The 14854-nt window shown below is 34.4% G+C and overlaps 1 protein-coding gene across 1 annotated transcript; it reads left to right on the top strand.

The window, feature by feature from the left end:
• The first annotated feature begins 432 nt into the window (after positions 1-432).
• LOC128984202 (uncharacterized protein K02A2.6-like) lies at positions 433-13960 on the top strand. The gene is made up of 2 exons (XM_054403500.1): positions 433-1221; positions 13745-13960. Exons 1-2 carry the CDS (start codon positions 433-435, stop codon positions 13958-13960), a joined length of 1005 nt encoding a protein of 334 aa, XP_054259475.1.
• The last annotated feature ends 894 nt before the right edge of the window (positions 13961-14854 follow it).

Here is a 14854-nt window from a genome sequence, read left to right as displayed (position 1 = left end):
CCATACAGAACGTTACCTACTATGACTGCCACACGTATTTTCAATTACGCTCACTTCCTCTCTGGCTTCGATTATACTATTGAATATAGGAACACCAAATCACATGGTAATGCAGACTACATGTCTCGCTTTCCTAATGAGCATCCACCGACAAATCAAATCGATCAACACGAAGCCTTTTTCATTAATCAAATTGAATCAATGCCTGTAACACATGAAAATATTGCAAATGAAACATCTAACGACAATGACCTAAAACCTCTTTTGAAAGCACTTCAAGATGGCACGGATTTAGAACATATTGGCTTGAAGAATAATGAGTATTCACTTCATGATGGCTGCATTTTTCGTGGTTCCAGAGTAGTAATTCCTGAAAAACTACAAGGAAAAGTACTCAATGAACTTCATTTAGGACACTTAGGAGTTGTGAAAATGAATAATCTTGCAAGAAGTTTTTGTTACTGGAAACAAATTGACCGTAACATAGAAGATCTAGCAAAGTCTTGTCGTCCATGCTGTTTGAAGCAGAATCTTCTTGAAAAAGTAGATGTCCATCCTTGGCTGGTTCCATCAGGACCTTGGCAACGAATACACATCGACTTCGCAGGTCCAATTTATGGGCAATACCTTTTTGTTATCGTTGACGCCTATTCAAAGTGGGTTGAAGTCATACCAACCAAAACTACAACATCTAATTGGTGCATTCAACAGCTCAGGAAACTCTTCTCTACCTTCGGTTACCCGTTCACGTTAGTCTCTGACAATGGCCCTAACTTCACATCATCTATTTTCAACCAATTTCTACAAGCTTGTAGCGTTACACACAAATTCTCTGCCCCCTATCACCCTGCAACCAACGGACAAGCAGAGAGATTTGTTCAGACTGTAAAGAAACAGTTAATAGCAATGGAAAATGATGGAGGAGATTTGCACTTCAAAATAAATCACATCCTAATGTCACTAAGGAATGCCACAAATGCTACAGGGTCCTCGGCATATGAACTTATGTTTGGGAGACGAATAAGGACAAGGCTGGATCTTATGAAGAGACCCCAAGATCACACAGAAATGCCCAACGGATGTACTAAAATCAAAAGAGAGTTTCGGGTGGGGGACAGAGTTCAGGTGCGCAATTTCGGAAAAGACGGAAAGTGGAAATTTGGAAACGTAAGAAGGAGAGAAGGATTGGTGCATTATCAAATCGAGATGGACATTGGGCAGGTTTGGAGAAGGCACATTAACCACATTCGGCCATGTAAATTTGAGGGGGAGGATTAATAAGGAGTTGTCATCAACATATGATTTCTTAACACACATGGTTTATGTTATTGTTTTTAATGTTTATGTTTATGTTTATATATTTTTCATTCAGTTAAAATGGTTGAATAAAATGGGTTGTACAGTTCCTTGTATCTTGTTATTATATAATTTAAGGACGTGATATAACTGCTGTTCTTAATCTTAATATAAGAAGGTTTAATATAAGAACTGACTACCTACTATAAGATCCCCGTGCGTAGAACGGGCACACAGCTAGTCCAGTAATAAACAAACATAATTTGATCATCGCCGCACTCGACAGAGTTATGGTTATGGAACTAGACCACACTTCATGCTGGTGAACCTATTCAAACGTAGTAATGAATATTTACACACATCCAGCCATGGTGAACTACCTAATGAATGACGTTGCATGCATATCTAGTTTGATAAAAAAATTTGAGAGTTTTTAAATGCGTGTTATATGCCCAAAATTGTATAATGTTACATGTGTATTCTTTGAACAATTAATAAAAGTTTTCTGCCTGTGGATATGAAATATTACCAACAAATCTGTGAAATGAGTATTTTTAAGTTAGAATTTACTATTTATAGTAACTGTATGATGTTATCTTGAGATATGATTTTTATGAATGATATGAGTTAGCCAACCGCGGTAGGGGTGTTTGTAGTTGGCCTCAAAATGGTACGGTTCTCTTGATTGGGGACGCTTCACTCTTTTTGTTTTTGTAAGAAATTTGAAGTTAGTAGTGTAGGCTACTATTCACAACAAACCCACTCCAATCCCTTCGTGAAGACTTCTTTATTGATGTAAATTGCTTATGTTTGCCTGGTATTTACGAATATTCTAGAACTTTGAAAAAAATGAAAGCAAAAATATTTTCAATTAGAAGAATAATCTAAGTTAAAATTGGTTTTACTTGTTTGATTATTATATATTATATTCCGTTATCATGGATATACAATTTATAACTGTAACATCAAACAGTAGGTCTATTAATAAAAATACAGTAAAGATTTCAAGATCGGGGGAAACTGCTGTGTAACAATCGCCGAGAGGGAAAAGTTTAACTCTGTTTAGACTAAGAAAGGCAATTCATCTTAAAGAATGAAAGGTAAATATTAATGAATAAAAGATGTACGGAAGTGAGGACAAGGAATATTAAAGGGGTTTTCAGCGTTATCTTAATGCGGCAATATCGTCTCTTCCTGCTCATCTTTGGCAAAACGCTTTATTATCTCCTGTCCCTCTTTTAGCGAATTTCCCTATAGGGAAGTAGCTATTACCGTAGGTGGCACGGTAAGACCTAAGCCCAGGACCGATTTACTTTTTCGTTTTGATGTCCCCAGAGGCCAAAAACACCATTCGTTCAAATTTTTATTTATGTATATATATATATATATATATACGTCCGTGAACGCGATAACTTGAGTAATTTTTGTCCGATTTTGATCAAATTTTTTTTAAAGGTGTAAGGCGGGATAAACTTGAATGAGTTCGCGAACCAGCATGATCGGACCATGGGAACGGGGTTTTACGGGGGGTTTTATGGGGTAAAAATTGATTTTTCTCATTTTTGACCCTCAAAACACAAAATTTCTCAATTTCTCTATAGACCTTTTTAAAGAGCTTAAAAAACAAATAATTTAGTATATTGAAATGTTTTTGTACGGTTATCGGTAACGGAGAAAATTCAAAAAATTATATATTTAAAATTCCCATGTTATTCTTATGGAGAATATTGTAAAATGTTGTAGTTTGCTTGATTATGGATATATTTTGATCAAACTTGGCTAATTTATTTATTTTATACTAAGCTATTAATATTTTAGTAAAAAATACACGTTATTAGTTTCCTTGTAGCAGCATACCTAGGTACTCGTTAAACCTAATGTTATTCAAATAAGTTTAATTGAAAATCAATTCAGACAAATGGAAATTCGCTTAGTCGGCAGGTCTGCTGTGGCGGGGGTATTTAAATATACAGCTGCCTTGAAATTACCTATATGAATTTTGATTTCGAATAGAGAGAAGGAGCAAAATGTTCACTACTACGTAACCGAGTAATCGTACTTTTACATTTTTTATTAACAAATACTGCATTTGTATAACTTAGTCATATGTAAATATATAAAATAAGAGCACCAAAATGATGGAAATTTGTACGAGAAATACTTTTTAGCCACACTTAGTAAGGGACTAAAACGTGTAAACACAGAGAGAATGGAGACTTAGTGTTTGCAAATTTATACAATTTCAAGCTCATACAGCGGCGTTGTTTGTCTGGCTCTACCTTTACAATATTGCAAAGGTTATATCTTGGTCAGTAAAAAGCATTTAGCTTTCACCCTGCATTGTTATACGATTATAGTGTTTTCCAAAAACTAAGCTTGAGTATTGATATTAATCTTAGACTTATGGAATATTCTTTACTTTCTTGCAACACTCTGCTCTCAATTAGCAATTATTGTATGATACCCAGTATTTCAAAATAATATCTTTAAAAATGAATCGTTTAAATAAAGAATTTATTTTCCGCACGTCTGACATAGCAAGTCAGTTTATAGGGTTTTCAAAATGTAACAATAATATAGGTTTGAAAGAATGGTAAGATTTTTTTATTCTAAATAGACAATCCATCAACATTATGTTTTTACATAGATTTTGTATATTTTAAATACAACCAAACTAAAAAACATTCAAATCTTGAAAAGTTGAATAGCAAAATAAATCATTCGGCAAGTCGGTAACTCAGTCGGTAGCGCGAAGGGTCCACCGATGGAATCATAATTTAATCCATGGCAGCGATGTCGTTGGTTCCCGTGCTGGTGTCCACCAGTAAATGTTATCCGTAAAGTTCAATCTATTGCTGTACCTGCTCACTCCTTGATGCGATTAGATCACGCCCAAGGCCTATGTAACACATGAAAATGTTAGGTTATAAAAGAGACTGTCCCATTGAAAAACACGAAATGTACAGGAGGTGTGACTAAATATTGTATATGAAACATATATATATATATATATATATATCACATTCAAAATTCTATTTGAGTTATTTAGACAGTCACCTTCTTTGCCAACACAGCATAACATCATAAAAATTCACTATTTTGCTAGTACAAATGCTACATCAGCAAACCTTTATTATTATTACAGAATACAACTAAGTTAACCCACCTTCGATGTGTGGAAATAAATGTCCGAGGCATAACAAAACTCAATAAGCTCACACAAAAAAACATTCACTGTGAATGTTTTACTAATACATAGCTTACCTACTGGATCATAAAAAAAAAACACTCAAAGTAGTGCCGTAAAGAACTTAATTTCGTGAGCTTTGATAAAATGAAACATTCGTAACACATCCAAACATATGCGTGAAGCTTAATTCACATTAGGGTCTATACGTGTTGTTAAACTACAGCCATATCCCTGTTATAATGGGCTTGCAGACAGTATCTCCCTCTGCCCCGAGCATTCCGTCCTGCTAATTAATTATCAAACTTTAATAACGTAAATCATACAACCCTTCTACAGCCTACACCCCCTTTCTTATGCGACCATAACTGGTTTAAGCAATGCAAGCAAACTATATTTAAATTTATTTTTACCCAGACGCTTTTAGTTGGATACGATTTCTATACTATTTTAGACCAACTTGGTCATCAAACGAACCCAAGAATTACTGTTTCAAAAAAACCACAGTTTTTAATTAATGAATATGTTAATAATAAATAGTTAATAATAAAAATAAAAAACATATCACTATCAATATCTCCAACCACCTTTAATTATTTTAGAATTCGCCTCCTAGACTAGAATGTAAATGCACGCTAAAAGTTTTATAAACTAAATCTCGATTATCCTACATGGTTTAGAGAAAATGACAAACCTTACTTGTTTCTGACTTACGTTTTTTTATTAATCATTAATGCAAAGGTATTTTAGTTTAACAACGTTTGACTGATTTCACATACACACATCCCAACAGATTTTTTTGATAATGTTTTTACATCCTCCCTTTAAAATGTTGAACTTAAAGTCATAACAAAAAATGTTTTGCCTTCTTAGTTTCGAACTCAATCGAAAGAAGCTGAATTGAAAAGTCAATCGTATTTTGCTGAAATTACTGTTGATTGTACCTAAAAGGTGTTTTAAGACATAATGTTTATATACTGCTTTACCTTACAGCATCACAACCAACTACAGAAGCTATATACCTACTCCTGACCACTTATCACACATGTTATACAGGATATTTATCTTATAATCTGTTACGCTGCAATGTTTGGAAACCCTCCAAGTGGACAGGTACGTACAATCTATTGTGTTTCTCCTGCAGTGTTGGCATTTAGTAGAATTATTTACCGGAAAATGCTTTTGCTAACAAACGGCTTGTCAACCCGACTACTAGATTTTATTCTGTATTCAGAGAATGTAACAAAATGTTCGCAAGAAAGAAATTATTTTCATGAACGGGAAAGAAGACGATATTTTTTAAATATGCTTCTATCACACAAAAATATTTTTTTAATAAAAATCATTTACATGAAAATGTAATTTGTTATGATGAACTAACGCTTAACAAGTTACAAAGTATTGTTAACGAATGTGAACGATTTTCTTTAGCAATTTAAAAATGCATTACGAAGTTTTTGTTTGGATTTTAACAGATGGAGCTTTTGTTATAATTTTTTATTGTATTATAACTCGATTTGGTTTTCAAACCGTCAGAACTTAGTTAATGATGAGGTCTCCCTCGTTAACAAAACAGTTATGCTTGATTGAGAGAACAGTTTTTTTACTTTTGTTAATAAAACAATCATTGATGTTGCGTCAAAGCTCAAACTGTTCTTAATATAATTTTGGTAATCATTACAGCCACCCCACGCAATTACAACTACTAAATATTCTAACTATAAGTATTATTCAATGTAAATACTAAATACTTATAATATTGCATACCAACTGCCTTGGCAACATTGTAAATTATAATTACGATTCAGTACAGTGGTACAGACAGGACATTTTGCATTGGAGGTAACTGTTTTGTTAAATATAAAATGTGGCTTATTATCAGTACACTGACCTTGCCTATACACTACATACATACCTGTACTCCATCGTGCGTTGTTTGTTATGTTAGTCACAACTCAGTAATCCACTTTACCTTACTCTGCTTCGGTCCCTCTTAGCTTTAGGGGAGGACAATAATTTGTAAGATAAAACGTGGTATCTTTAGAAACTCCTAGTGACCTTAAACACCTTAACATAAATTAAATACCAGGCCGTGAAAAAAATTACATTTAGATAGATGCCAACTAGATAGGGATTTTTTTTCATAAACCTCTTTGCTTGTTTTGACCCAAGGTATCATTTTATAAATTTATTATGTTCTCCCTTTTTTTACACCATATTAAAACAATATTGAAATACAATTGACTTCTACGAAATGGGTTTGAAACGGTCTTTTATACAAACTTTATACCAATAGCATTTTTGGTGTTTCGCCGAAGTGCTGCAGTTAGTACTTTAATATCGTAAGCGCGAATACAAAAGACAAAATATAGAATGTATACACAACAATAACACAATGTATACAAACAACACTTACAACAATTTACACAACACAAACACAATTTACAACAAAACAATTATCAATAAAGTCAAACAATTTATTTATAAAGTGTATAAGTATTTTATACCAGTCAATTTACCATACTATTCGTATACAAAAACCCTATAAAAAAAGCACCGAATCCACAAGTCTTCTTTATCTTAATCACTCTAAAGATTTCATTTTTTCAGTTGATAAAAGTGTGTTTGAAATCACGAAAAGATAGAATCAGTTAAGACTTTCATGATGAGCTTAGGAAGTTTGAACAGCAAGACTTGAAATGGAGACGTTAAGATAAGATTGAACATTCTTTAGTATCCATTGCATTCTTGTACCATTTTAAGAGCACCATCAGGCGTTTTAAGTTCCTTGTTTAACAGTCTTATATAAATCTATTTATGGACTTTAACTTTTAAACTATATTGGGTAAGTTTGATTTAAATCGTATATACAAATTTTTACCATTGTTGTAACATACACTAGTCATGGCCCTAACTAACTCAATATGCAAAAATGACAATATATTAGAAATTATATACTATTGGAAATGTATATTCTTAGTACTACTAGTGTTAAGGCCCAATCAATATTCAATGATCTATCAATGATATATAATGAACCTCTCAACCCGAATACATTTTTTATATACTGTATACAAAACACACACACACACACATAAGAAGAGATTGAACATATGATGACAAGAACCAAAACAACTACAAGAGTCAATAATGGAATGTGAAGAACTGAAATGAAGTGAGTTTTTAAGTTATTCTCAGTTAATACTTTTTAACATTTACGTCTAACAAAACTTTATTTAAATCAACTTATCAAACACGACTAGCTTGATGCAGCTTCTGCCTTAGCCAACTCATGTTTTCCCTCATGAAGTTATGGGATAATGTAGTTAGTATGCAACGAACAATATTTATGTTTTGTTGTACTTATCTAGTAGTTGCAATCATGTATGAATGGAAGCTATGAACTTTTGGTATGCAATTTTTGCTTAAGTGCAACCGTGACGTTTTATTTATATTTTCCTTTCTTTAATTTTATCTACCTAAATTATTATGCACTATTAACGTGTGTGATGGTTATAGTGACTCAAAAGTTGTACAAGTATTGAAAGATATTTTCAATGTTCATCAATGAATTATTATGAAAGCTCCCTGTTTAAATAGTCTGTTTGTAAGATACATGGGGGGGGGGGGGGGGGGTGAGCTAGCTAAGGTGGTTGAGTGGAACACAGCTTGACTCATCGGCCTCTGAACATTTATCACAGGTGTAATGGAGTGTGGCACTCAGTGGTGGGATAAACAACAGAGAGTGAGTGAGAGAGGGACGACTGGGGGAAGAGTGAGAAAAACGAAAATATGTAGTAGTTTTAATATTTAATTGGTAAAATTCCTGGCACTTATCCATAGGCTAATATAAAAATATGTTTAAATTTCTCTAAATAATGTCAACATTCTATAACTTAAATATAAAACTGCCTCTCGTCATTCAATCAGTGAAGCCACAATGAATGGATACAGCCCCCATAAATGCTCATAGGCTATGCAATATTATATGTTCTAAGACTCATAACAAGTAAGACTTATAGGAAGTATTCACCAATTAAAACACTTTGTGGTCACCTTTGAAGACCTATTCGTTTGAGAGGGTTATTCTTAACTAGCTAATTAATACTAAAGCATTAGTTTTTATTACAAAAGAAATTTCAGTAATATTGAAATAACTAGGCCTATTTGGTTTTTGTGTAAACTAACTACTGTAAAAGTCATTTTAATGATTTATCAAAGTGAAGGAATAACTATAGTGAAAGCATGAGTATGATATGAAGATACTTACAAGTTACAAGGAAATAATACTCTATGTTGACCTTAAACAGTTATACATTGTAAAAAGATTATTTAAAAAAATTTTTTTGTCATACCAATATACAATAGAACTTTTGATTATATTACAATTTGTCATAGATATTTTAGTTTCATATCTAACAATGACAAAGATATACCTTTTTACAACTAACAGTACTAAAACAGTGCTAAGCGTTTAAAACACTTGACTGTATACAAGAAAAAGTTCAGATTTATAAAAATTAGTTAAAGGACCACACTGCTGACAATGGAATCAAATAAGTATGTCCAAGAGCATGTTTGCAGAAAATATATATATATTTTTAACCACATCTAATTATTTTTGTTACTATTGAAATCAGCGTTAAAACATAATTTGTTTTGAAAAAGAAAAATGTGTGACAAGTTCGTTGTTGTATTACATAGTAGTTTATTTTAATTTATAATTCTCAAGACATGCCAGACTAATAGCATTTTGGCTGCAAAGCCACCCTCTCTGAATGGTGGTTAAATTTATTGAACCAGGTTGTAGGCAAAAGTATGGAATTATTAAATAAATAAAACGACTTTATAAAGTATTAAATGGCCTATAATTGTACTTCATACTAACATTTGCACGGTATTACTAGTATTTGCATACACCTTCTAGTAGCAGACTTTTTCTATACAGTATTTAAATTCTTAAACAATTATTTTTCCTTAGTAGGTGGCTTGTGTCCAGGTTTTGCGTTACCCAGCCAGACATGTCTTTGTTTTGAGTCTCAAATGTAGTTTCTTGTGAATACTCATGCTGAACTCAGTATGAGGATGATCAGAGGTATGATTGTTCATGACATATATGGCCAGACACATACTCATAAGGCAGGGTATTTTTGAGATGTGTGAAAGTGATTTAATTGTGTACTAAAATGGATCTTAACATTCTAAACATTAAAGAAGGTGAAAAGGTACAGTATGATGAAAAATGTTAAAGACATACACTTACGTCTTATGGAAATACAAATTTATGAATACATATTTCATATTATTTAGCTGGCTTAGGATCATCTTGTTAACACCTCTTAATGTCAAAGCAATCTTGGTGTCAGGCTAAACGAGGACAGTGGTGAAATATAAGAGGCTATTTTAAATTATACTAGTGGCTTGTAGGGACATATAAGTCCTTTTTAGTAGAATACAATGCCGCAAACCGCACTTCAAAAGGTTGATCCTGCGCAAAATGGCAGATGTTCAAAGATTTCTTGAATCCGCCATTTTGAATCTTTGAACGACTGCCATTTTTTACTCATGCATTCTTTTGAGCTTGAATTTACGGCATCGTAATCTAAAAGTGAAGACCTTTAATTTGATGTGCATATCGACCTAATCTTACGTTAACAATTTTCTTCCGATTCCTAGGGCTGGCTCAGGGGGCACCCCTGAGGAGAAAGCGTATAATAGCAAAGTAAATTAAATGAATCTTTTAACAACTGTCATTTTGCGCAGGATCCACCTTTTGAAGTGCTGTTTGCGGCATTTCCTCCTCTCCCTTGCATTTTTCTTTTTCATTATCATCTTGGGAAAAGCCATGTTAATAAGGTGATTTATCGTGTTCTCAAAAACTGAGTATTTATCATTTATATTATGTACATTTAAACTTATTCCCAATTTTCATTTTCTATCAATATCTTAAAGTATTCTTTAGCAGCAGGCGTGAATTTTCTACAGACCTTTGACCTAGGTAGTGAAGTTTTTGTGTTTGAAAGCATTAAAGTGGCAAGTTGGGTGTGTTAATGTTAAACGGTTAGTGCTTACCACACCTCAAACCTCGTTATCAATCCTCATAGTTTTATCCTGAGCAATATTTTTATGGTCGTGACAAAAACCATGCTTTTGCATTTTTACCAAACTGTGTGCATAGTAAAATAAATATTTTATTTTGTAACTTCCATTTTATATTCCATGTATGTATAGTCCTGGTTACACTAAAATATATTTCTCATGTGGACGTATTCTATTAAAATATTGGATTGTCAATTACGGGTCTGGAAAATTGTAAATTCTTGCACATTGCATTTCTATGTATAATATGTTAACGATCTTTCTACCGAAAAAAAATCACTACCATAAAATAAACACGACAGCAGCTGTCGCCGCCAAGCGGTTACGACATTACGGTCCCCAGGGCTTCATTGTACAGAGCAACTGTCGTTGATCTCTTTGCATGTTAGTGTCACTTCGTACTGTGACCTTACAGTGATTGCAATCTTGGTTGTACAAAGTCCAGATTCCCAGTTTATCATTGTTTTTGCACACATACTCCTTAAAAATAATTTTAAAATTCGTTTCCAAGGCCGAGAAAACTAAAACATATCATGTAAACGTCAGCCTTAAGTCCCTGGTTTTCTGATTGTCTATCAATGATTTTTTTTTTCAGAAACGCAAACGTAACTTTGGCATCCCATTTATGATAAACATTTTACTTCGTACATGTTTGTTGACAATTTATTTATTTGCACACAAAGTATCAAACTTCCCCTATATACCGATTCGAAATGGCTGCCATTTAATTTGTTTTTACTAAACATCTTAAAAAAGAGTACTTTTGTAATATAATATAAAGAATATTAAATTTTTATAAAATTTTCGCTACTTAATAAAAAAAAAATACTCTATTAGTTTCCTTGTAGCAGCAAACCTAGGTACTCATTAAACCTAATGTTATTCATTCAAATATTTAGATTAAATTGAAAATCAATTCAGACGTATGGAAATTTGCTTAGGCAACAGGTTTGCTGCGGTGGGGATATTTTAATTTATTTCCATTGTTCCACTGATGAGGTACTAGATATGGACGACTTATGGTCCTATAAATACCTCCGCTGCAGCAAACCTGCAGACTAAGTGAGCTTCAATTTGTCTGATTGGATTTTTACTAAAATATTTCTCAAACAATACATGTTTATTCCCATTTAAATAACATTAGATTTAACGAGTGCCTAGGTTTGCTGATATGGGGAAGGTAAACAGTGTTTCTTTGACCAATGTCACGGACTAATGTATACACTAAGTAAGTAGACGTACTAGTTAAAAAAAAAAAAAAAAAAAATTATTAGCGTTTCGCACTTGCCTTTGCTTGATCTCTAATTTCGTTAATAACATAAAATTACATCTAATTTCGATTGTAACTTTACCCCTTGACCCTTAAACCAGATGTTTAATATCAAAATTTGTAATAGTTTACTTTTTTTAAAACAGTTTCTTTACCTATTCTATGATCGAAAAGGAATTAAGACTCTACACAATTTACAGTATTAGAGCCTACACCATAGTATGGAAATAAAAAGTACCATATTAAAATCCCCGATTCCAAATCAAATTCCCTCCCTCATGTGTCTCAAGGGTACTACGCGTGCAACAGTCTAAATTACTTATAAAAATATGCTAGATATTTAACAACTATAATGACTTGCGGTTCTAATACCCGAAATATTTTAGGAATTCGGCATTTTACAATTTCAACCCCTCCCCCAAAACAGTTGATAGAAAACAGTTTCTTAATCACTTCCTCAACCACTAAAGACTAGTGTCGGTAAGGCAGTACACGTTAGCCGGTAATAAAGGATGATAGTTTGGTTCTCGCTCTGGTTTTTGTCAACTGATTAGACTACATGTTGGACTTTGTGATCGCATAGAGTGTAAATCAAGTGCCTTGAAACAAATCAGTAATACTCTTTTTGTCTATGGTAATAATTTCTCTCCCTATACCATAGTATATGGAGAAAGTATTTTTTCGTCAAAATTGTCGAGTTTGAGTTTTGAGTGGATATATTCGTTTTGGGTGTTGGGTCCCCCTGGATCCAAAAAAGTGGTTTTCATATGGATGTCTGAGTGTGTGCGTGTGTGTGTGTGTGTGTGTGTGTGTGTGTGTGCGTATCTCCAGGCGTTTTTTTTTATTTTTTTTTTAAATTTAGATTTACATATAATGGGGGTTTTTTCCCCATAAAAACCCGGAAAAATCGGATTTTCTCTAAAATGGCCTGAACGAATCTGATAAAATTTAGTACTTTGTAGCCCTTTTAAGTTCTGAACAAAATGGTACAAATCCCATTTTTGTAAAAATTACGGTTCAAAAGTTATTGTAAATTATGTTATTTTCCCATAAAAACCCCATAAAATACCGGAAAAATCGGATTTTCCCGAAAATGGCCCAATAGTACAGTCAATCCGTATCCAACGTGTACAAAATTGGCGTCTGAGAAATTTTGTCTGAAATTTATGTTTTTTGGGTCGCTGAATCCGAATCTGAACTGAAGTTGTCCAACAAATATTTCTTGAGCGTTCCGAGATATTTGCAAAAAACATCAAAATTTTAGCACTTTTTTCAGTTTTTATATTATAAGTCGAAAACTATGAATTCTAGCGACTTTTACCCCTTACAAAATGAAAGTGGGCAAAATCTCCTTCAAAATGCACTATTCACCCTTGAAAATCGATTAGAAATAACCTCCGCTAGAGCGCATTGAAAATTGGTTATTTTTCTAACTTTAAAAAAATTCAAGCTTTTGGTCTGGTTTTTAATAAATACTCAGCAAAAACCCACCCCCTTCCATCTCATAACTATCTCAACCCCTATCTCATCAAACCTCCCCCCCCTCAGCATAAAATACCCTACCATACCACACGCTCTCCCCAAACCCCCACCAATCATTTGACTTATCTTGAACGGAATTTGATAAATAATGTTAGAGGTAGGTTTCTATGGTAATGATTACAATTTATTCATAGTTCATATTCACTATATCTACATAACTAACATTATTTTTTAAATGTGCACGTATAATCAAGTGCTCAGGCGGGGGCGTTTAGGCCCAAGTGCTGTTCGAAAAAGGGATGAAACTAAACGTTTCTCAAGAACATTTCTTGGGAAATGATCGGAATAAGAATCGGTTCATATCCCTACTCAAGGATAAGCTTGCCAATTCAAACATATGGTGTGAGCAGGCAGAAGAGGACGCAGATCGACTGATCATCACTACAGCCATCAATCTGTCTGCTCAAAGTAGTTCAGTCACTGTTGTTGGAGAAGATATCGATATTCTGGTGCTACTAGTGGGCTTAGCATCACCAGCCAACGTATTTCTTTTCAAGCCTGGGAGAGGGAAAGCCAAACCACTTTGGTACCATCCTCAGAGCCTGGTCAGTGAAAGGATCGCCTAGAACATCCTTTTCGTTCATGCAGTGACCGGCTGTGACACCACGTCCGCACTATACGGCCAAGGAAAGGCTAAGGGTTTGAAGTTGCTGGACAAACACCCCCAGCTGTCTTCCCAGCTAGCCCTTTTCAGGACACCTTCCCATGACTCGACCTTTAATCAGGATTCCATGTTAGAGGCAGGAGAGTCTTTCTTAGCAGCCTTATACGGGGGAATTATCAGCGCACACCTGGACGACCTAAGGTACAAGGTATACAAGACAGCACTTTTCAAGAACTCGGTTAAAATGGAATCCCTGCCTCCCACAACGAACGCTGCTCATATTCACCTCCTGAGGCCTGAACAGTTAGGCTGGAAAAGAACTGTCAATGGACTTCAGCCCATCCTATCCACAAAGCCTCCTGCCCCCGAAAGCTTACTTTCGATTAATTGCATGTAAATGCCAAAAAGGCTGCAACACTAAAGTATGTAGCTAATTTGCTAAAGGCTGGGCTATTTTGCTCTAGACTCTGTGCCCATTGTGAGGCCTCTGAATGCAGTAACGTGGACCAGAGAGATCCTGATGACTACCACGAGGAACTCGATGGGCACAACCTGGAAGTAGATGATATAGAAGAATCGCCAGAGCCACAGGAGCCACAGTCAGGACCATCTTGCGCAGGGCCTAAACGCCCCCGCCTGAGTACTTGATTATACGTGTACATGGGAGGATGGTACCAAAGTGGTTTGGCTCTCCCTCTCCCAGGCTTGAAAAGAAATACGTTGGCTGGTGATGCTAAGCCCACTAGTAGCACCAGAATATCGACATCTTCTCCAACAACAGTGACTGAACTACTTTGAGCAGGCAGATTGATGGCTGTAGTGATGATCAGTCGATCTGCGTCCTCTTCTGCCTGCT

The sequence above is a fragment of the Macrosteles quadrilineatus genome, unplaced genomic scaffold, assembly GCF_028750875.1.
Source record: "Macrosteles quadrilineatus isolate MER2022 unplaced genomic scaffold, UCM_ALF_1.0 Scaffold_2__2_contigs__length_208266976, whole genome shotgun sequence".
Classification (NCBI taxonomy): Eukaryota; Metazoa; Arthropoda; class Insecta; order Hemiptera; family Cicadellidae; genus Macrosteles; species Macrosteles quadrilineatus.
This window is presented reverse-complemented; position numbering and strand designations above follow the sequence as displayed.

Bases quoted from the DNA above. Each gene is read 5' to 3' on its own strand.
- LOC128984202 (XM_054403500.1), top strand. From the start codon at position 433: ATGAATAATCTTGCAAGAAGTTTTTGTTACTGGAAACAAATTGACCGT. The intron at 1,222-13,744 runs GTTTGGAGAAGG...TGGTGTGAGCAG, and splicing joins TCGAGATGGACATTGGGCAG to GCAGAAGAGGACGCAGATCG.